The 24,287-nt window shown below is 38.4% G+C and overlaps 1 protein-coding gene across 6 annotated transcripts in view; it reads right to left on the bottom strand.

The window, feature by feature from the left end:
- The window catches only part of ANKS1B (ankyrin repeat and sterile alpha motif domain containing 1B), an 830,913-nt gene that overhangs the window by 676,367 nt on the left and 130,259 nt on the right, over window positions 1-24,287 (bottom strand). For all 6 annotated transcript variants that reach the window (XM_045826440.1, XM_045826441.1, XM_045826442.1 and 3 more), the window contains exons 6-8: window positions 23,947-24,048; window positions 20,507-20,632; window positions 19,102-19,268 (exon numbers count right to left, since the gene is read on the bottom strand). In XM_045826440.1, coding sequence (XP_045682396.1) covers window positions 19,102-19,268; window positions 20,507-20,632; window positions 23,947-24,048 — 395 coding nt within the window. The remainder of the gene's footprint in view (window positions 1-19,101; window positions 19,269-20,506; window positions 20,633-23,946; window positions 24,049-24,287) is intronic.

The raw sequence follows: 24,287 nt of genomic DNA, 5'->3' as shown, positions 1-24,287 counted from the left end.
CCCCACCCTCCTGTATCCACATCAGGCTTCATAAATTTCTTTCCCGACCACTCCCACTCTCGCCTGGCCCCTCCTTCACAGAAAAATGCAACTGTCGCCTAACTGATTTCTACGCAAACTATCTCTCTCTCCCCCTCTGTTCAAACTACTTCACACTTAACTTCCTGTTCAAAAACCTTTAATGGCTCCCTACTATCTATAAGATACCATTTACACCACTTAACCAAATATTCAAAGTTCACATTGGGCCCCCGTCTCTCCAACCTTTTTCCCCCTCTCCTCCTATACATCAGCCATCCAATCCAGTCAACACAGCAGGCAGTCCCGCTCATATGATGTTGCTTAAAAGTTCCCTTGGCGTTAGGATACAATCCCAGCCATGGAATTGCCGGGTCAAAAGGCAGTTACATTTTTGGTTTTCTGAGAAGGGTTTTCAGACACAAGGACAAAACCAAGGGGCGGGAGTGGAATCAGGGCAGGGAGGTGGGGATGGCTGGGGCGGGGGGCGGGGAGAGGTGGTAGGAAAAGGTAGAAAACTGTGCCTAAACAACAATAAAATTTTTAAAAATGGGGTAAAAAAACTTCCCTTGGCCTACCTAAGCTCTGTCTTTCAGGACGCCATCACTATCTCAACTCTTCCTCATTTCACACATGAGAAATGAACCATGTTCTTGCAACCCTTGCAAAGAAACATGTACATTCCTAAACAATCCATCAAAAAGAAAAACACAGGCACACCGAGAGTCTGAAAATAAAGAGAGTAACGATGTGTAAATGCACATTTATTTTCCTTCTATATTCTAGGCACTTTTGCCCCCATACATTCACATTCTATTCTTAATGATAGAGACTTAATTCTGTTTCCTCTACAGCCCCTAAAGATTGATGAGCATTTCTTATTGTTGTGACTGGCTACCTCATCTAGTTAGAAAAAGCATGATGGTACTAAGGTTAATGTTAAATGTCCACATTTAACCTTAGAGAACTTCACTTTATTTGGGTGTTACCAATTGCAACCCTGATTTTTTCCCAAAAACCATATTAATGTCTACTATGGACATCGAGGGTAATGTCTGTAGCCAGGTGAAAGTAAAAGCAGCCTAAAGTAAATGCTACACTGACTTTGTCTCCTTTAATTGGGTTTGAAATCAAATATTTTACTATTAGTTACTTTAAACTTTACTGAAATATAAAAACATAATTTAAAAAATACTTCTTAAATTGGCTTGCTAATTGTCTTATGAGTGATTTTTCTTTAGACTTTGGGACTAAATTTCCCATGGAAAGAAATACTTTTCCAATATTTCAGCATCAAAAGTTAGAAACCATCCAATTGATTTCATCTCCCATCACACTAATTTTCCAGTCTTCATTTGTTCATTCATTTAGCAAACATATACTGAGTACATGTGATATGCCAGACATTTTCTAGAGATTAAGAATACAGAAATAAACTAAATACATAGAATGACTGCCCTCATGAAGTTTACATTTAGTGGAAGGAGACAAAATAAATAATCAAACTATGTAGGAGTTAGGGGCGCCAACCCCTGTGCATTTGAAAATCCATGTATAACTTTGACTCCCTCAAAACTTAGCTGTCCCTTGGTATTCACAGGGGATTGTTTCCAGGATCCAGATACCGAAATCCACAGATGTTCAAGGTCCCTATATAAAATGGTGTAGTCCAACGCATACAGTCGGCCCTCCGCATCCATCCAGAGACTCCCAGCAGCGGATCAAAAACAGTACAGTATTTACTGAAGAAAATCCCTATAAACACGGACCTATGTGGTTCAAACCTGCATTGTGTAAGGGTCAACCATAATATGTCAAATGGTGATAAGTGCTTGACACACGTCTTTGATGAAAGTAGACCAAGCTTCACCATAGGATCTAGAGTATGATCACAGGGCCATTTCGAAGCAACAATACCTAATTCTCCTTAAGGAAGTCAGAATAAACCCAATGAGGTCCAAGGCTACATATATGATTATCAGAAGCCAATGTTGCAGAAATAGACACAGGATTGAAATATCTTGGTATCAAGATAGACGAAAAATATTACTTTGGGGAAGAATCTGTATACAGAATGAGAGCAATTCTACCGCTAACCAAATGGAAGCAATTACAAGGAAAGAAAACAAAAATAGCATATCCAAGTGTGCTAGGACATACACAGGTATATGCAATCCAAATTTTAACTATGATATTTAAAAGTATCAGTAATTATACTGATATAAGTCAGTATAATTACTGACTTATCTACCAGACATGTCAAAAAGTCATTAGCATTCTATTTCATAGTAGAATTTCTCAATGTCAGAAAGAAAACAAGTCACTTCCATTTATTTTTTGGAAAACAAGACCTCTGACTCTTTCTCACTCAAGCATATTAAAATTGCTGATTTTATTTATTTAAATCTGTAAATTTGTGAATGAAGCACTTATTTATAACTTGATACATAGCTAAATGCATCAAAATTATGGTAAGTGTTCATAATAATTACTCTAAAATATGTAAAGGACCTATTATACATATAATAAGTCAATGCATAGAGACAGCTATAATATTCTTTAGGAGGAAATTAAAACTTGAACTTGTCTGGCATAAAGGCCTAATTTTTATTATGTAAAAATATTCTACAATTTTAATGGGGGAGACTTTAATTAATAAATGCATGCTTAAATGTGAAACTACCTATAACTACAGAAAACGTTTCTATGAATGAGAATTATAAAAATCAGTATGTATATAGAGAAAAATTATTTAAATTATAAAAGACATTATGCAGCCAATTCTGGTTAGGTGATTACCAACCTGTCTTTCCTACTTCTTGGGCACATAGATAGACTATGCTTTTTAACTTCCCATGAAGTTTAAAAAAGCCATGTGGCTATATGACTGGGTACTAGTCGATGACATACAAATAGAAGTGATGTTTTCTGTTCCCAGGCCCTTCCCCTAACACCTCCTGCCTGGATCCTCCATCACGTTTGCCCTTTGCCACCTTTTCCAGCTGAGCCAGGTGCTCTTGGAGCCCTGTGCTCAAGATGGCAGAGCCACTAGATAGAAGGAATCGAGGTTCCTGAATTCCTGCTTGGAGGAGAGCCACCTGCTGATCAGGAACACCTACTATGGACTTCAAAGGAGTGACAAATTTACGTGCATTATATTTTAGCTATTACTGTATTATTTGTCTTAATTTTTTCTAAGACAGCTACCTAACTCATATAGCTTATTATATCACTAACCTAGGACCATTAACATCCATGATTTGTTTTGTTACCCTACTAATTTTGAATTTTAACATCTCAAAAACACAATATACATACATTGACTTCGATTGAGAAATATTTTAATTTCATAAGTAGTCTACATTTTAGGTAAAATTGTTTTTCAAAGTTTATTCTTTGGTTAGTCTCAACAAATCCTAAACTTCTTTTAACATTTAATTATCATTAACTTTACTAATTAATGGCTTTAGTGAGATTTTAAATCTTTAGCCAAGAAAATTGTCTTCTTTTTAAAAGTCAGATAATGTAACCTCTTCTACTAAAACAAAAAATAAAAATAAGAACCAACCCTGGCTGGTGTGGTTTAGTGGACTGAGCACCAGCCTATGAACCAACAGGTCACCAGTTCAACTCCCAGTCAGGGCACATGCTTGGGTTGCAGGCTGGGCCCCCAGTTGGGGGAGTATGAGAGGCGATAGATGTATGTCTCGCACATTGATGTTTCTCTCCCTTTTTCTCCCTCCCTTCCCTTCTCTCTAAAAATAAATAAATAAAATCTTAAAAAAAAAATAAGAACCAGTCTTAACAGTTTCATCACATTCTTCTAAAGCATCTGAAAAGTAACAAAATGCTTTGAGCAAACTATCAGAAAATAACTTTAGATTAACTTTAAAAGAAGTAAAAATGGCCCCACCAGACTAGCTCTCATTTGGTGAGGACAAGTGTGCATTCATTCAAAACAAACTGATGAAAACAAACAACAACAAAAATCTTAGACAAGATTTTGAAGTAGAGGAAGTTTTCCTCAATATCCAGTCAAGCATTAATGCTCATCTTTCTAACATTTACCCATCTATCCATCCATCCATGGATTTATTCATTCTTTTCTTCACCGACTCAATTAAAGTATACTGGTCTCCTCTGATGTGACAGGCACTGTATTCGAATTTGCTAATATAAAGATGAAATATACATGTATACAATGTCCTCAAGGAATGCACAGCCTAGTGATTTCAAAAATAAGAAACCAACAAGGTAGAGAATTACTCACTACACTCGCAATCACAATAAGATCTATTGCAGTGCACTGGGAAGCACAGGAGGAGAGCCTGCCCCAGGCCAGGAGGGGGTCAGGGACGGGCTAACACTGGAAGAAGGTCACAGCAGGGTCACCTTTTGATGTCTGAGGAGAAGTAAACATAATGAAATTAATGTGGAATGAAGGAGAAGGTGAGAAGAACTTCAGGCAAGCAAAGACAGGTGGGAAGGAGCATAGAAACTCACAGAAGCACTGGCCAGTAGGGACAGGCACGAGAGATGAAAACACAGGACCTCACTGGAGTCAGTTCATGACACGCAGAACCAAACAGTCACTGTCGTCCACTCTGTAATGTCCCCCACCCTCCTAATCCCCTCTTCACTTTCACTGGCTAAAACACAGCTATGTCTTTTTTCAACACACTTTTATTGGACAGCTGAAATGTGTCAAGAAAGATACTAAATTCTGTGTTTATAAAAATAAATAGCTCTTCTATCATTTTCAGGAGTGCCCAACCTTTTGGTGTCTCTGGGCCACACTGCAAGAAGAGAGTTGTCTTGGGTCACACATTAAATACATTGTGACACATAATCACAAAAAAATCTCATAAGGTTTTAAGTAAATTTACGATTTTGTGTTGGGCTGAATTCCCAGCCATCCTGGGTTGCATGCAGCCCGCGGGCCACAGGTTGGACACCCCTGTAACTAGATTGTTTTGTAAAATAATTTATCACTCCATAGTTCTATCATTTAGTGATGTGTCTGTTTTTGCTGCCAAACTGCAAGCTCCTAAAAACAAGACAAATGCCCCATTCATTTTTTATCTGCCCTAAGGCAGTAGCTGGTGCACAGTAAAGGCATAATAAATGTTTATTTTTTAGTGAATGAACTGAAGTAATGCAGAAAAATGGATCAGCTTGAAAACAAAATGTATCATCTTAACTTTTCATATGATGAGGCTTTTCAAGAATATGAAATATTAAAACGTGTATTTTATATTTTTCAGAATATTTACACTAATTTATTGGTAAATATTTTCCTACTGTAGCATCCTTTCCCAGTACCTTTGTATTCATGCTTTACAATTTTGATAAATCTCTGAACACATATTTGTATTCAAATCTTACTCAGTGTTACTAAAACATATGAATAAAATTCTCATCCACACAAAAAAATATGTATTGAACACTTGCTATTTGCAAGGCCAAATACTATGTGAATTGCTTACCATTTATACATCAGTGTTATGAAAATAATACTAATTATGTAGTAAGTAAAATATGTCTTAATTTAAGCCCCAGTCAGACCCTACGGTAAAGAATAATTTCCCACAACATCCTATCTCCTAAGTAATGGTTCCCATTTCTCTTCTTAGATTCTCCATCTGTTCAAAGAGAAATTGGTCTGTGTTGGATTAAGCGAGGAGGTTACTATACAGATAAACTCTTAAACTACATCTTGTAAAATGAACAGCAGTTACACAAACAGAAAAGATAATGTTACAAGGTGCAGCCAAGAGGGGGGACCCCAAATGGGCATTTGAAATGGGGTCCAGAACTTAAGGTGTCCAGGAGATTCCCACCCCCCCCCCCACCCAGGGTGTGGGTTGGGAAAAGGAGCAAATGGAGCAGGGCCATTGAGAGCTGTTTTGCATAGCAACAGCCTTGCAGCTACCCTCTGGCATGGTCATTTAACATATCTATAGCCTTTGGCTGGTCGCTTAGATATGTTAAATAGCTGTGATCATCTCTGGGGGGCGGGGAATGGAAGTAACTTCCCCACCAACACGTGACTGGGGGCAGATTTCCCCCCCCCAAGCTACAGCACCTGCGTGGGAGCTCAGAGAAGATTGGCTCCAGGACATGGGGCCACACCTGCCCAGACTCATGATGGCAGCCCAGTAAAGCTGGAAGGATACAAGTTCTGGCATGTGAAGCCGAGTGTGGGAGGAGTCGGAAATGAGGCTGCAGAGGAAGATTGGCCGAGGGGATTTAAAACCCAGACTTGGCGGCCATTATAAAAGAGAACCACGCGGCTTTGGCAGAGTGGGGGCTCTCCCCTTCCCGCAGCCCTGAGAGAGAGAACCACGCGGCTTTGGCAGAGTGGAGACTCCCGCATCCCAGAGAGAGAGAACCACGAGGCCTGGACGGAGTGGGGACCCCCGCAGCTTTAGAAGGGGGAACCACCACCTGGTTTTAGCAAAGATCCTGGCGACTCGGCCAAGGGTGCCGGGAACCCAGGGAGGTCTCCCAGTCGAGAAGGAGGACTAAGAACCAGAGGACTGTCTGAGCCATGGACTTCGTTTTCCTTCCCTGAAATACGGTACTCTGGACTGGGCAAAGGGGGAAGGAAGGAAGGACTGTGTCTGTTTGTGGGTGTTTTGGGGGACTTTGGGATTTTTGATAAAGACATTAGGTCACTACTTTAAGTTTATATAGCATTAAATAAACATTTCCTTTCCTTTTCACGAATCTCTGGCATTGAGAGATGTCTTTCCTCGGGCAGCGGACATGACGGACCTGGGGGCCTTTTAAATAATAGCATATCGTCCCAGGCCCCCCCTTGTTCTGTTCTGTAACAATAAGAGAATAAACAAAGACACCAAAGAATAAATGTTCATGATATGTTTAGGTAAATGACCAAGAATAGAGTATTTTGGTAGGAGGCGGGAGAATAGTAAGAAATATCATCAGATAAAGGAAGGGCAGGAGCAGAGTGAGAAGATCTTGACCTTCTTGAAATGCAAGAACATAAACTTGGCCATGATATAGTAGTCAAACTAAGGTTCCCATCTATTTTTGACCATAGATGTCATGGAATGAAAACCCCAGTACAGGAAGGTTTATCTGGCAGTGTGATACAGGTATGGGTCAAAATTTAAAAAGACTGACTACAAAAAAAGAAACAAATTGGTTTGGCACATTCTGTGCCCAACACACTGCTAAACGCTTTGTACACATCTTCACATTAGTCCTCACGACAGCTCTTTAGGGCAGGGATTACTATGTCATTTTACAGAAAAGGAAACTTAAGATCAGAGAAAGTAAACAACTCACCCAGGCCCATAGCTACTAAATCGAACCAGTTCCACACTACTCAAAGCCATCTACAGATTCAATGCAATCCCTAGCCAAATTCCAACAGCACTTTTCACAGAAATAGAAAAAAACATCCTTAAAATATAAGTTATTTTGCCTTAATGACCAATCAAATTTGCATCCATGGAAGCACAAAAGAAAGGCAAAGGTAAATGAGGGTCAAATCATTGGAATCTGAGATCCACAGACCTTTGTGGGCAAAAAGAAACTGGGTCTGAGTATTTGCGTATCTATGAAATCAACACTTTTTAAATGTTCCATTGCAGTGTGTATAAACTATTGAGTAGAAATAAGCATTACCTAGGGAGTTTATTATTCTGGTTCTACAGATCAAAGTGAGACTTTTTAGAAACTATTCCTCAGATGAGAAATATAAAGATCAGGGTAGCATTTATCTAAGGAGTAGAACTGGGATCCGAACAAGCCTGTTTGACGTCAGAACTCCTGTTCTCTGTACCATAATGCCACTCCAAGTTACAAACACGTGGTATTGAAAAAATCAGTATAGTTCTTCAACACAGGGTGACTCAGTAAAGTGGCGAGGATGATAATAATATGACACTAGAGATACTTTAAATATTTAGAAAGGTGGCTCCAGGCTAAGAAAAAGTAGGACTATAGGGTTAAAAAAAATATTATTCAAGGCTGGAATGGATTTATTTCAGCAACACAGAATGGATGATTATTGGGAAAAATATAACATGCCAACGTTTGTCTCATTTATTTTGGGGGGCAAGCTCTTTCCACTTTACTGATACATACTTTTCACTGGTTCATTATCATTTTTCATAGCAGAGCTTTTCATTTCCTGTCAAATTCATCTTCTTGACTGCCTCATTCTTTCTCCAAATTAAGACTTTGTTTCCCATTATTAGTTATTTGATAGCATAAACTGGCAGCCATCAACTAAATGGAACTGGTATGAAACTATAAGCAACCAAAACATTTGAGTGTTAAAAGGCATAGATGGTTGAAATAAAAATTCTGGCAAAGGGCCCTGGCTGGTGTGCCTCAGTGGATTGAGCCTGTGAACCAAAGGGTCGTTGGTTCTATTCCCAGTGAGGGCACATGCCTGGGTTGTGGGCCAGGTCCCCAGTAGGGGACGCATGAGAGGCAACCACACATTGATGTTTCTCTCCATCTCTTTCTCCCTCCCTCCCCCTCTCTCTACAGATAAATAAAATCTTTTTTTTTTAATTTTGGCAAAGAAAAGTGAAAATAAAGCCAGAAAACTTTTAAAGTCTAAGCCTGAGACTGCAGCAGGCTGCATAGCACCTTTCCCATCTACTGTTATTGACTTTGATTGTGTCATAGCGAATCCTAATTCTTCACCAGTGAGAGGCTAAATGAATGCCAATATTCAGCAGTCATGCCCCTAATGATCTCATGATAAAAAACGGTAGGAGCATGAGGACATCCGTAATTTTTTCTGGGTTACTAGTGCACTGTAGCATTAGAATCAATTTGCTCTTCAAGGTGAAAACATTTCCCTGAACACAGAGATAAGTGATTACTGCCACTGATGTGCTCCTTTACGCTCAGGCTCCAGACTGACTTCCTCTGGCATGAGGCAGCCAAATGGGATTCTTTTATAACAGGAGGCTGTCCAAGGCCTTCCCTCCGAAAGAGGATCCACAATTCTCAAATGTGTACCTTGAAACAGAATGACAAATTAGGTGCTTTGTGGCAAATGAGCAAGGTAAATGTGGCAGGAGGCTGAAAGTTGTCAAAAATTAACTTCACCGTTATCTGAAAAGTATGCTTAGAAGAACACAGAATAATTGTTAAACTTTCACAAAGAAATTAAAATTAGTTCCTGAATGTATAGCCTAGCTTCTCGGGGACATCATAATTTCTGAGTTCTGTTAGGAATTGAATTCAAGTTAGAAATTCTGGAGATCAGAGAGAATGAAACTATCAAAGCAAAAACTGGCTGATGTTATATCTGCAGAGTAGATAAAATAATAGCTTCACAAACTTCAGAAAATTCAAATATGTGAAAGTTTAAACATTTTTAGAAAGGAGGCTTACTGCCTTCGGATAACTTACAGAGTGTTCATAATGCTGAGAGATGTTTTAGTGTCAAACACGGTTGAAGAACATGCACAGAATAGCACAGTGCATCACCTGGACACATCACAATCACCAACAACCGTTAGCAATCGGGAAAAAGAAACTGGGTGTTGGCGTAAGCCTGTTTTCTTCATGATTAACTGAAAAAGAAACCTACTTCAAAACTCAACTTGTACAGAAAGAATAATGGATTAATTAAAAATGTTTGTCATAAAACATTGAAGAATTTGAAAATTAATGATATCTAACATGTTCCTATATCCTTACAGTAGATTTCCATTATATGTGTTATCAGGAATCAAACATTTTTTTTATCCTCACCCAAGGACATGCTTATCGATTTTAAAAAGAGGGGAAGGGAGGGAGGCGGGGAGAGAGAGAAGAGAAACATCAATGTGAGAGAAAAACATCAGTCAGTCAGTTGCCTCTCGCACACAGCAGGACCAGGGACTGAACCTGAAACCCATCCCTGACCTGGAATCAAACCTAAGACCCTTCGATCTATGGGGCTATGCTCCAACCAAGTGAGCCACATGGGCCAGGGAAAACATAGTATTTTTTAAAATATTTTTTAAGAGAGAAGGGAAGGGAGAGAGAGGGAGAGAAACACTAATTGGTTGCCTCTTATATGTGCCCTGACTGGGGACCAAACCCATAACCTAGCCATGTGCCCTGACCCGGAATCAAACCGGTGAGCTTTCACTTTGCGGAACAATGCCCAACCAACTGAGCCACACTGGTCAGGGCAAATGTAGTATTTTCAATATAAAGTTTCCTAATTATCACTGAAAGAAATATATTACTACCTAAGAAAGATATAATTTGACCTAAGATGTTGATGATTTTATGTTGTGGGAAAGTTTACAATACATTTAGTCAGATATTTCATTTCATCCTCAAAACAAAAGGTGAGGAACGCATTATTTGAAACATGGACCAACAGAGGAAGTTCTTCTGAAACTAGAATGACTCCACCTTAGAGCTCTTCCCAGAGGTTTGCACCCAAGCTCGGTTACCAGACAGACTTTTTCATGTCCACGGCCTATCAAATCCATTCAACAAATGTTTATTAAGCTTGTGAGTGAGGAACTACGCTAAGGATACACACACACAGAGATCACTATATCCCCTGTCATCAAGGGGCTTCCAAAGCAAAACCAAAAACAAAAATTCATGTGTAAAAAATATGGAACAGACTATGAAATCATATAATAATTTTTTTCTTTTTTTATTTTAATTGTTGTTCCAGTACAGTTTTCTGCCTTTTACTCCCATCCCAGCCCACCCCCCAGCCCTCCCCACCTACCTCCCATTTCCACCTGCCCCTAGTTTTTTCCATGTGTCCTTTATACTCGTTCCTATAAACCCTTCCCCTTTTCCCCTGAAATTCCCTCCCCTCTCTCCTCTGGTCACTGTCAGCCTGTTCTCTATTTCAGTGTCTTTGGTTACATTTTGCTTGTTTGTTTGTTTTGTTAATTAGATTCCTGTTAAAGGTGAGATCATATGGTATTTGTCTTTCACTGCCTGGCTTATTTTGCTTAGCATAATGCTTTCCAGTTCCATATAATAATTTTTAAAGTTTAAGATGCTATCTGATTTCAATAGTTGGATCTAAATAGGAGAATCAAAAAAGGTCTTTTAAATAATGGTTTTCACTAGTAGGGACAACAGGGAAAATAATTATATATGAATAAAACATTGTGGACCATGGCAAGACATCTGGTCCTGTCCAAAATGTGCACCGAGACATCTGGCCCCTGTGGAAAGGTCCTTGGTATTTAACCTTGTCCAAAACCTCCACCCTCAGAAGATGTCCCTGGGTTCAACTAGTGCATGACATTTACTTTACTTTTGGTTCACAGGATTAATATATTAAAAATACAATCATGTTTTCTTGGTGCACTAATTGTGTTGTGCCTGCATTGGCAATAAAAACCCTTCTTGCCTTGGTAGCCTAGCTGGTAATGGCACATGGCATTAAGCAGGTTCAAATATTGCAGAAGTGAGAGGTTGTCTCCACGGGCACTTTGGATCAAATGTCTCTGCTGACATTGTGGACAGGACCAAATGTCCACTCATCTTGGAAACATGGGCAGAGAGAAGGAAAGATGGGCATATTTGAGAATGACCCATTTTACCAAAATGTATCCATCTAAGGCATTTATGGAAGGAAGCTGGAAATACAAGACAAAATGAGAACATGGCAGCACTGAAAGTCCATGTCGGATTTTTATAGCTGGGACCCATCCAGTTTTGAGAAGGAGAGTGGCATGAGCAGAATTCCACGTAAGGTACACTGATTGGGCAGCAGTGTCAAGAATGAACTGAAGGAGGTGAAGAGGAGAGACTAGAAGCAGGTGGACAGGGTAAGAGGCTCTTGCAATAATCCAGGTGAGAAGTAATGAGAGTGTGAAGCTGCAAAATGGCAGAAATGATGAAAAGACGAGGGTGTTAATCTGGAAGATATTTAATGACAGACAGAATAACCTAAAGGTTAGGATCACAACCTTGTGAGATATCAGACCTAAGTTTAGATTAGCTTTACCTTTTGGTTTCTCTCTAATACCGGGCAAGAAATTTTACTCTTGATTTCTACACCGAGGGTACTAAAACCTGCCTCGTGGCACTGTCGTGAGAAATGCAAGAGATAATGATTTTGAAATGCTTACACAATGTCTAGCACATAATTAAATCATAGTATAATACAAATCTAGCTTCTGGTATTATAATTATTTCCAGAGATCATAGCTTGACAACTGTCGATTCCTTTTCAGCAGCTGCATCCCACTGTTGGCTGGCGCTGTAGTTGTGGTCATTTCAATAGCCCAAACTTTTCTGCGTGAACTACTTGGCCAGTTAAATTTCTCCCATCTTATGTTTCTACCACTGAATTTTTAGGAATCTAAATATAAGATTTTATTATAACTCCCATTGTGTTAAATAGGTTCGAAAGTAAACTTTGTTTCCAAAAACCATTTGGATTTTAGACAACCTAATTTTGTGCTTTTTCTTTGTACCAAGAATCTTAGTTTATTGAGAAACTTTTCATGTAAGTTCAATGATTTGCCATTGTTTGTGCTTCCTCCCCACATCTGGCAAACCCAACTGTAATAGGTGACTGTCTCTCACAAAGGCAAGCATCGACTAAGATCAATCCAAGAACAGATTATTTAGTCTCTCAGTAGAGAAATCCCTTCCACATGCACACTGAGTGATTATTGAAAGTCTGGACAAAGTTGGGTGAAGTCTTTGAAACGTAACAATCGAGACGGCCTATCTTCAGCAACGCAAAAGAGAACAGCGCCTTCTCTGTGACTGACAGAAAACCATAGTAAAATTTTTTTAACAGATGAGGAAAATAACTCTTGGAAATATCAAGCAACTTCCAAAGGCCACCTACTAGTAAGTGGCAGACAGGGACGCAAACCCACGCCTGTGTAACTCCCAATCTCATGCTCTTAACTGCTAGACTAAGTTGCTTCCCTGAGAGACGGTTGAGACTCCACGCTTGATGAGAAGAACCTGTCTTAGACTCTGGGATTCATCTCTAAATAATTAAACATGCGTTTCCCTGAAAATGGTTTAATTACAGCAACTGTTTCTATATACTCTTACATGTAGTATTTTGTCTTTTTATGCATTTATTCCTTCAATGAATTTTTCATGAGAGACCACTACATGCAAGGCATTGTGCTACGCAGGATGTGATTTACAGAGATCAATCAAATACAGATTCCACCAAGACTCAAGGAGTCTATAAGAAGGAATATAAAAATGCATATGCCTACCAGATAACGCAGGACAAAGAGATGTGTTGTGAAAAGTAAAAGCAATTGTGTTGCAAGTTCAGAAGAATGACTCTCTTCTCCTAGCAGCTATTTATCTGAAGGGTCCTCCCAGATTCACTACAGGTACCAAAGGTTCTTCCTCAGGAGACAGAAGGGACAAGAATTTCCCCATTTGGATTCTGGATTTTCCCTTGCATGTACATATAGTACACACATGTAGTTAGGGGTATTAGCTTTAAAATGTTAATATAGGTCAACAGGATCTACACGTTCCCTAAATCCTGGAAAATCTATTAGGACAATCCACACCTGGGCTTAGAACACAGCAGGCCTGAGTCACTACTTCCTAAAACTTTGTTCAACTGTATAAGAAATAAATGACTGAAGTTAAAATACTCTCTGAACACCATCTTGCCAATAAGACAATAGTTACCACTGCTTAAGATGCAGCTCCATTATTTAAAAAAAAAAAAAAAAACTCATATATGCTAAAGAATCCGTTATAATCCAGTAAGAAGAACCTGTTTACATTTCAGAAAAGTCATTTCCCAAAGTGTTCTGAATCTGATGGGAATCAGATAAGACAGCCAGTCAAGTTTCTCGCAATTCTGAAACTGATGCATTCTTGATTTTAAGGTCTAGAAATTGTGTTAAATGGGTTCAAAAGCAAACTTTGTTTCCAAAAACCGTTAGTATTTTAGGCAACCTAATTTGATTCTCCTGACCCTTAAGAATTGAACTCTGGCATGAAAATAAGTATATTTTCCTATAGAGACTTCTTACCCCACAACCCCCCCGCCCCCAAGAATGTCCTCAAGCCATGTATAGAAGCTTGGTATTAAAAACAGAGAAGTTGCATCTTGAAATCTTGAAAATACTAAAGTAAACTATCTCACACTTCAGAAGGTTTACATGTAATTTAGAATTTTGCCTTGAAAAAGAAAGTGAAATAACAGAAAAGAGGTGTACTGGCTGAGAAAAATCACATAAAGCCTGAAATTGCACAACCACTTTCAAATAATTAGTCTTAGATGCTGCTTATTTCTAGGTTTTTTTCCTCCTCAGAAGGAAAAATATATAAACGCATCCCTGAAGCTTCCTATTTATTTCTTAAAGACATAGGCCGATTAGGTAATAATGCTTTTTCTATTTTAAATCTTAAACATATGCACTGCTGAACCTTAGACTCTGAAATCTACTGTAAAGATCTTCACATTGTCCCCAAATTGCTCTGCGTCGTGGTGTATTCACACTCGAGAGTTGTTTACAGGGTTTATACACACGGAAGAAAGAAACAGACTATACGAGTTGGAAAAATAAGTGAAGAGAATATAAATTATCTTCAGATTATTTTATATTCTTTTAAAAACCTAACTTTTGTGGGTTGGAAAGAATGTGAAGATATTTATATTTCTTCAAAATTTACATTCCAGATTATATAATATTCTAATTCAACTTGGAAAATGGCTCCACATGCATAATAGAAAAGCATTTAAAACAGACTAACTTTTGAATTAAAATTTATGCAAGAGAAAATGTAATTTTAACTTGAGCTGGCTTTCATGTTAAATGCAAAATCTTCAAGTGAATACATTCAGTTGCACTAAGAATTTAATCTTTAATTCACTTATATTAGTAAAATTGTTCAAACTACCACCCTAAGGCGAATTCTATGTTTTAATAAAACCAAAAACCTCCAATTCAAAAATAAAAGTTCTTACATAAGATGACTGATTTTGTATTTTAAATTACTGAGTTAGAGTGCCCTCTATTGGAAGAAAAAGGCAATTAAAAGCTAAGCTGAACTAAGAGCAGTTCAAACCCCCAAATTCAAGCTATGTCATTAATAGGTGAATATATTTATCAATAATATGAATGCCACACAACATATTTCCTTACATTTTAATTCCTTCTAAATTACTTTTGGATTTATCTTTCATATTACAATGAACAAATGAGATGTTTCATATTACCTAAAATTAAATTTAAACTGAACCTAAATGTCTGTCCTTCAGCCAGTGATGTGAATAATAAACAAACAAACATGTTTGTCCACATTTAACATCTCAACATAAAATAAATAATTTTAATTTAGGATTATGGCTGAACCATAGCTGGAATCTTGTTTGATGAGAACCTTAAAATGCCCCTAATTCGAGAGCCTTTTAGAGCTCTTACACTGAGAAGTGGCAGAACAGGGCTGGATACCAGAAGATCTGCAAGATTTCGTCTACCTCTAAAAGTCTGTACATTTGTGGTGTTTTCAAAACCTCAATTCAGGATCCGCATCTCAGACCTGCAATACGTCAGTAAGGTCCTGGCAGATCTGTGGTCCTCTAAACCAATAGTGTGCCTGTTAGAATAATCTTTTTAGAAGAACAGTGCTTACAGCCCCCCAAAGCAGTCCTGATCTGGTGGGTCTGACAAGGCATCTGAGGGCCTCAGTGTCTCCTGAAGCCTCGACAGGTAAGTCTAGCGTAGAACCCTTGCTCAGAAGCATCGTTTACATTTCTCCCCAGGACATCTGACGTTCAGTGACCACTTCCAGCTTCCCAGAATGTCACTTTATAATAGAACGCCCCTTCTCAAGGGTTTAATCTCCCCAAGTTCAATATTAAACTTCTGACTAGCTTTCCCAATCTAACTATCTGCCCTTACCAAAGTGTTGAGTGGTAGGGGGGATGTATGACTCAGCCCGCAAAGGTCTCTGTTCAAAGCCTGACTCTGGTATCTGCCGTGCGTACCTGAGAAAATCAGGAAAGCTCTCTACGCCTCTGAGTTCTCATCAGTAAAACAGGAGGAATAATACGACCTATCTCATCTGTTTCTATTAACTGAGGATTAAGTCAGTTAATAGAAATAAAGTGCTCTGTCAGTGTAAGGCATTATCATTACTTACGTAAACTTGTTTCCCACTACTTTCTTACATCAACTTTCGGGGTGACCCACTCTCCTTAAATGAGATGCTGCGCCGCACCTCTGTGCTCCGCACACAGTGTTTCTGCAGGCTGGAACCCTCTCCTGTGCATCATTCACTCATTCCGATACAAGCACAGGGCACATCTCCTCTTCCTCTGGGGCCCAGGCTACCCCCACCTCCATGAAGTCTTCCATGAATGCCAACAAATCTTCACTAATGTCTCCCTTTATAAAAAAAAAATTTTTTTTGACCACAGGATAGTTTCTTATGAGAAATGCAATGGGGAACTCAAGACATTGGCTCTAAGCTTGAATTCTCGATCTGCCACTTACTAACTGAGTCATTTCCCAAGTGTATAACTCATGAGGATGACTGGGAGGATTAAAGCGGCTTAAATTATAGAAAACATTGGAATAGCAAATAGCAAGCACCTAGTAAGTGCAGCTCTAACAACCCACATCTGCCATTTTATATGTTAGCACTGCCTGCACACTGTGTGACTCAAGACTCCTTGGAAACAGTGTTTTGAATTCCTTGGAGTCGGGAAGCATCTCTCATTGTTGCTGTCATAAACCCTAAAGCTCACAGCACGGTCACGGTCATCTGTATTAGGTGATCTGTAAGTACCTGATTAAATTTTGCATAAGTTGAGAGCAGAATTCATAACGAAGTTGTGGAAAAACACTTTTGATGAATGGAAGCAAATATTCAACAGAACAGGGAATGAACCCAAATAAAATACAGGCTGCAGAGAAGGGCCAAAACAATTGGATTACTTTTTAAACATTCAATAACAAGTTCTATTAGATTCATCTTCTGAAAGGCCACTTCCATTGATGTCTTACCAGCCCAAAATCCTTTAGAGTTTCCTCATTTCCTAACAAGTAAATACCAAAATTCTCAGCCTGACAGTCAAAATCATCCATGTCCTGGCCTCGACTTCTCCTTCTAATCTTACCTTCCATCCTCCCCCCTCATACACTCCATTATTCCGATAAAGAACTACTCGCTCTTACTCATCTGTACCACCTGCTTTTCTGCCTCATGTGACCTTTAGTACTTAAAATGACAATATTTTTAAGAAACAAAATATAAAGGTCTGTCACAGGAACAAAGAGTGATTGCCTATGTGAAAGTGTGAACTCAAATTTGAAGAACTTAATTGCAATTTATGAGCATTAATTTCTCTCATGTTACTATCATAATACAGTCTTTAGCTTTCAAAAAAATGGGGGGCCATCATTTCCCCACATTGTGTCACCCAGCAATGCCCGAGGTCACAGCCCACACTACCTGAGAGCTACAAGCTGGGATGAGCATGGTCTCCAAGCAGAGGACGCGGACCGCAGGGGGCACAGCACGCCCATGAGTAAAAGGAAAAACATCAGAGCTTCTATTTACACTTATTTTTTTATCCTCCTCACTTGAATGTTTTTTGTAGTATGTAACTCAATTTACACTTACACCATATATTCTTAGAATACTAGTAGATATGGATAATTTATAAATAAATGCACTTGGGGTGTTTGCTCAAAATTTGTTTACTACTATGGTACATCCAGCAATAAAAGTTCAGAAATCACTGGTTTAGAAAATTAGGGTTTGCCGAAAATCTGTGGTTTAGAAGTTAAGGGCAAGAGAGAGCAAATTTACCAAAATCTTCAGTGACACATATAAAAACCCCAACACAGTGAATTGTTTATATAGGATAAATACGCTCTAATTTCTAACCCACTTTCATGGAAATATTGAAATGGAACTGGTTTGTGATTTGGAGACAGCATAGGCCTGCTTTAGATTTTTAAACAGGGCATTTTAGATTTAAACAGGGCATTCAATTTTTTTCTCCTGACATTAAAGTTACTACCATAAGTATTTCATTAATATAAAAGTTTCTTTTGGTAAAACCAGCAAGTATTTACACTTCAGCATATGTATAAGTAATCATTATTCATAAAGACCTTTCATTGGAGCCAATAACGTGACGTTTCACAAAAGACAGCGCAGCACAGAAACAAAAACAGGCCAGTGTGGTAAGATGGCCATGGTCCTTCAGACGAGCGTGCCCGACCCTGGAAAGTGTCACAGCTCACATGGACACATAACGAAATGGAGTAAACGTTCTCCTAGCAGTCACTATACTTAGCTATTTTTTTGTTTTCATAAATAATATGACACACTCTTAACACAATCCACTCTATAATTGACTTCAGACAAAAATATTTCCAAAACGAATTAAGTTACGAGTATAAACGTATCATAATAATATCTTTCCTTTAATGCCAGAGCAGCCTATAAGCCTTCTTCTATACGACACACAATAGGTACCTAAACCTTGATTTTAAATTGCTTGATTCTCGACAGTTTTTCTTGCTATTGTGTTAATGTAACAATCCAAATATGCCAGACTCTCTAACTCATAATTTACCTTCTGAGCTCGGAGGTGGCAGGCAAAGCCCTTGGGATTATAAAAATACGGAGCTGGACTTCCCACAACATCTCTCTCCTTCAACAACGGACACAGTGACTACACACACACATACACACACACACACGGCTCAGCCCAGGCGTTCTTCTTTGAGATGGGCTAGCCTCAGCTCACAGACAAAATGTGGAAGAAGACACAAGGAAGGTTTTCTGCTTTCTGTGAAAACCAGTATCGTCATGCCCAGGATAACTAAAAGAACATAATCGAAGAAAGTATGAAAGTACAAAAGTCTAAGCGACGAAATCAGCACGAACTACAAGTGATTTATCAAAGCATCATTTCCCCTACACATGCAGCGGGACTAAAACACCAGTGACCGTCAGGGGAAGAGCCATGGGGAGCTTGACATTGGACACTGGTGGGGTCTGAAGGTCAGACCACGCACAAATGCCATGCCCCCTAGGTACACACGGAACTGGCAAAGACAGACGAAGTGTCTTCTTCCCCCCCTTACTTACTACACTCTGGCTTCCATTTTTCCCAAGTTCTTCCTCTGAAATCTTGCTCAGATTATCTAAGTAGTGGTCTGATATTGTGTGGCACAAATCTTCAAAAGAGTAATCCTTTTCTTGACAGAGTTTTATTTCATCCAAGAGTTTTGATAATTCTCCAGTCACAGTTTCATCTGTGAGAAGACAGGGAATTTGTTCAAAGTTTCAAGACAGGCCACTGATAAAACATAATGTTAAATAATAAAAATATGACTAGCATGGTAACAGAAGTCAAGGTATTTAGAAAATATTCTGCCAAAGACAAGATACTAAACTATAATTAGTACAAGAATTTTAGTACAATAAAGAGAGATTCCAATTTTGCCTGTAAATATTTTTTTCAAAATGTAACTAAGTAGTGAAGGTTTACATGTATGTAGTACATAAAAGCATCTGAAATTACAATTCCTAAAACTTTTTTATTATAGCATTTAATACATAAAACTTTTTATATAGCATATAAAACTTATTTATTATAGCATTTACTCTACCACAATCTTTTATCACTACCATCTTTTAAAATTATACTTTGCTGACAGCATTCATTCAACAATTCATTACCAAAAATAAAATGGCACTAGGAGACTACTTCCTAAGTTTAATAAAAAACTACTAGAATGTATTTAAACATATAATTATATAAATAATGACCAAATTAGAATTATGATGTGATATCAAGGGAAGACACAGAAGGAACTGATAAATAATATGCATTATCTGTCAAAACAAGGATATTTGTCCTGGCTGCTGTGGTTCAATGAATTGAGCGCTGGACTGCAAAGCAAAAGGTTGCTGGTTCGATTCCCAGTCAGAGCACATGCCTGGGTTGCAGGCCAGGTCCCCAGTAGGGGGCGCGTGAGAGGCAACCACACACTGATATTTCTCTCCCTCTCTTTCACCTTCCCTTGTCTCTAAAAATAAATAAATAGAATCTTTAAAAAACCAAACAAGGATATTTTGTAGGTTGTATGCAAATATTTATTTTTCTAATCATTCTAAGAATGGTACTTTTTACCAATAATTTATTCTGAAAAAAAAATCCAGCAGTTACAACCCAGATATCGGTATTTTTATTGTGCATTAAAAACACATTTTAGGAAAACCTCTACTATGAAATAGACACTGCATGCATCCTTGTGACAGCAGGGACTGCTCTCTGCGCAGCTTGCTGCGGCATCTCAGGGCCCAGAGCGGGCCTGGCAGAGAGCGGGGCTCAGGGACCGTTGGCTGAACAAGCAGATAAAATAGAAGAGTATAAGACAGAACTTATTAGACTTGGAATTTTCATAAGCCTTCACAATGTTGTACCTATAGGAAAAATTTGTACAGAACATCCACTATTGTTTCAAGGGTTTCACAGTCAGCTACTCACTCTTGGTAATTTGGGAAGGAGACTCAAGAAGAGACTCCAGAGGAGATGAAATGTGTGTTTCCTGCGTTGTGTCTTCCGGTACATGTTCTTCAAGGACAGTTGGTCTCCCCACGCCTTCTAAATATTCTGTGTATATAAGTTTTTTAAATTAGTTATTTGAATTCATTTATTTTAAAACATTTAACTGAACTTTGTTTCACCCCCCGGCAATCGTCTTTCATTTACTTCCTCATATCCTAAATATAGCCTAAGCTTTGAAAAGAACTTCATAAAACCAAGGAACCCAAAGAGCTTCATGATGAGCTATTAATTGAAGGCGTTTTAATTAAAAATTTAAAAGATATTTTAGAAGGGATTCATGAAGCCCTTTTCTGAAAACTAAAGTTGATCCATTCTTTCCTTCAAAATGAACTCACCTGTTGAAAATACAATAGCACCCGTGGGTCCTTAAAAAAATTCTACCTGAAGATTTAAAACTCTGAAAGATGCTTTGCATACACTTGATCCCTAAAGAGGAAAGTCAAATTCAGATGGACAACAGCCAGTCAGGTAACACGATGAATAAAGTGGGATAACTTTAGGATATGATGGTGTTGTCATCTTGTAAGATAAGGATAATTGCATAAACTTTATTTACACAAAAAATAACGTTCTTTCCCATTATTCGTAAAGCAATGTCCCACACTCATTCTATCTCTCATTTTTCCAACTTTGAAAACATAATAAATATTATCCTGCATTAGGAACAGCAGCTAAAAATGGAAATTGTGCTTACTATGTGTCCAGTGGTGTTCTAAGTATTTAATATAAATGAATTCACTTAATCCTCCCAAATCTATTCCCCGGGCACTGCTCCTGTCTCAGTTCTAGAGATGACCGCTAGAGGAGGAAGAGTTCGACTTGGCACTGCTCATACAGCCGAAAAGTGCAGAGCCAAACAGACCCGGGACAGGAAAACGTCTCACTTTTAAGCATAAAGAACCCAGCACCTGGGAGCAGGGATAAATGCCCGTTACTGTCCAGCCTCAGTGCTGCCGGACAGAACACAGAGCACACGGACCACGAGTACCCGAGAGCAGGCACCCCATCGAAAGTTAGGCAGTGGAGTGGAACGAAGGCCTGCATTTTTTGAGAAACCAAAACTCTGGAGTTTTAACTGAAATACTAGATTTTTAAATGTTGAATGCTAATTCAATATCATTTTTTGTGGAAACAGTGTGGGCCAAAACATGTGATGTAAACAAAACATATCCACCATCTGCTACAAGCATTCGGCAGTATGTGTCAGGGTTAAATCAACAGGCCCCTCCCTACAGGGATCATTGAGTTGCATTTCTTTATTCAGAAGGAACCTTTATTTCTTAAAGTCCAGTTAAGTAATCCTGCCAACCACTTGTGTCCTCACTGGCCTCAAACAGTTTCTATCTAAGGGCAGTTCTACTCCGCAGACTCTGCTGAAAAAGAAGGCGATCTATGGGCTTCTGTCATTAAAAGTTTTGACCCAGTCAGTAATTATGTAAATGGAATTCCTCCTCCTCAGGACACAAATAGTAATTGTATCTACTATAAATTGGCTTTATTGCTGTACCAAACTTTTTCATAAGATTTAAAATGCACCAGTGACTTGAAATCCAGGAATGTAAAGAATATAGATAACGTGCTCACATTCTAAAACTTTCCAGTAATTTAAAAAATTCGGAGACGCCTCATATACCCTATCACAAACTGTCATGCCTGATGAATCTTGGTTACTTAAAAGTACACAGGTAGTTGCTCCTCCATAATATTTTTATCTACATTAAACTAATGTAAGATATTATGAAAAGTGTCTGTAATTATGTCATGCCCCCTTTTAAGTGGATGATATCCATTTTGCTTCGTCCAAAAGACATTATGAAAAAGCCTCAGTTTTTTCTTTTTTTTTTAAGTCCAGTGAGAAGCAAAAATGCAATATGAAATACACAGTGCTTAGAGGGAAAAGCCTTATAAAAATGCTGTGTACCACTTTTATGCTTTAGCTTTTAATCAACTTGACTTTAATTTGAATTGATATGAAGAGCCACTCTTGTATTCTTCTTTGATTTGTCTCTATAAGCACTTGACATAAAATTAACTCCTTTACTAATAGAAAAAAAGAGTAAAGGCCAGCACCTCCCTGAGAGGTGTCAGAAACGCTGAGAGTAAAGAGCATAATGATCTATTCTTTTCACCCCTCTGTGGCCTTTATGATTCCTACATCTACACATCTCCTGCCCACTTGGTTTTAACTCATTTCTCTCCCTGCAGGACGAATCTGTTTTCAGCATCCCAACTGACGTCCAGTGAAACCTGTCTGCCTCCCTCCTCAGTTATACTTACAGCCGATCAATCTGTAACAATTATAAGGGAAAACCACCACTGATGGTGAATGAGCTAAATGGAATAGAGAGAATAAATTTCTGGGTTTCTTAGGGAACATGCTACATGCCAGGCCTGATCACCAAGTAGAAAGGGGGAAAACATTTAAATCTAAACTTTTCATAAAAGTTTTAGGTCAAACAGGAAAGTATGTAGTCCTGCAAACAAACAAAGCAGCACCTAAATGGTTGTCACACCTTCCGTATACCTAATGACTGCAACCAACTACAAAGGTACTTAAATGACTTTTATCAAAACAAAGGCCAATGCCCTGGCTGGTGTGGCTCAGTGGATTGAGTGCCAGCCTATGAACAGAAGGGCTGCCAGTTCGATCCCCGGTCAGGGCACATGCCTGGGTTGTAGGCCACGTCTCTCGTTGTGGGTGCATGAGAAGCAACCAATTGATGTTTCTCTTCTTTTCTTTCTCCCTCCCTTCCCCTCTCTCTAAGAAAATAAAAATTAAAAATAAAATATTTGAAAAAAAAAGCTGGCAAGATTAAACTATTTTCTACTACTAGATTAGAAACGAAATAATTATGACTATTATTGTTAACCAGCATTGATGTACCAGTTCTACCACTTAGAATAGTACACATGAGTTTGAACAAGTTAGACATGTACAATAGTACACATGAGTTAGACTCTCAGTACTTCAGAAACATGTAAAAATAACACAAAACAATAGAAAATCCCTGAAAACTCTTAAAGGATTATTCAAATGTAAGATAATACTTAAACATCATCACTTTATAGCCTTATTACCTTCAAGTTCATAAGTGCATATTTAGTGGCTACGGTTTTAAAAGACTAATGTCAAGTTCATGAAAAAAATACTTTAGCTTTTCTTAAAATACTGAGTAGTTGAAAAATCAAAATAAAACATTAAAAAGTATTTTACTTAGTTTAAAAGTTCACCAGGAAAACAAATGCAAAAAAAATCATTCAAAGGTAAACATTAACTCAAACCCTAAGAAAAAACTAGAACGGTTTTAATTTTAGTCTTAACTTGAAGGCAAACTCATCCATCATTCAATATCGTTTACCTTGTAGGAGTGTCGCAATCTGGAGAGATTTCTGAGATGGATGTTCTTTCAGAACATCTAAGACAGTTCTCCCTAAGCTATCCTTTATGTTGGCATCAATTCCTGAAAGAAAAGGAAAACCCACTAGAGGCACAGCACTAGAGCACCACCAGAAGACACTGTTAATACACAACTGCTCTAACTCGCGCAGCCTAAGTGCTGACAGTCATTTGTTAAAAATTACGTTACATGTGCGTGTGCATACACGCAGGACTTTAGTAAAACAGAAGGTGGGGTTTACTGCTACCAAATATTAGGAACAATGTTGATAATGAATTCTCTTTCAAGAATGCTTTTTAAGA

This window comes from Phyllostomus hastatus, unplaced genomic scaffold, assembly GCF_019186645.2.
Source record: "Phyllostomus hastatus isolate PE091 unplaced genomic scaffold, TTU_PhHast_1.1 phas_scaffold_755, whole genome shotgun sequence".
Taxonomy (NCBI): Eukaryota; Metazoa; Chordata; class Mammalia; order Chiroptera; family Phyllostomidae; genus Phyllostomus; species Phyllostomus hastatus.
Note: the sequence above shows the minus strand (reverse complement) of the source record. Positions and strands in the feature narration are given on the sequence as shown.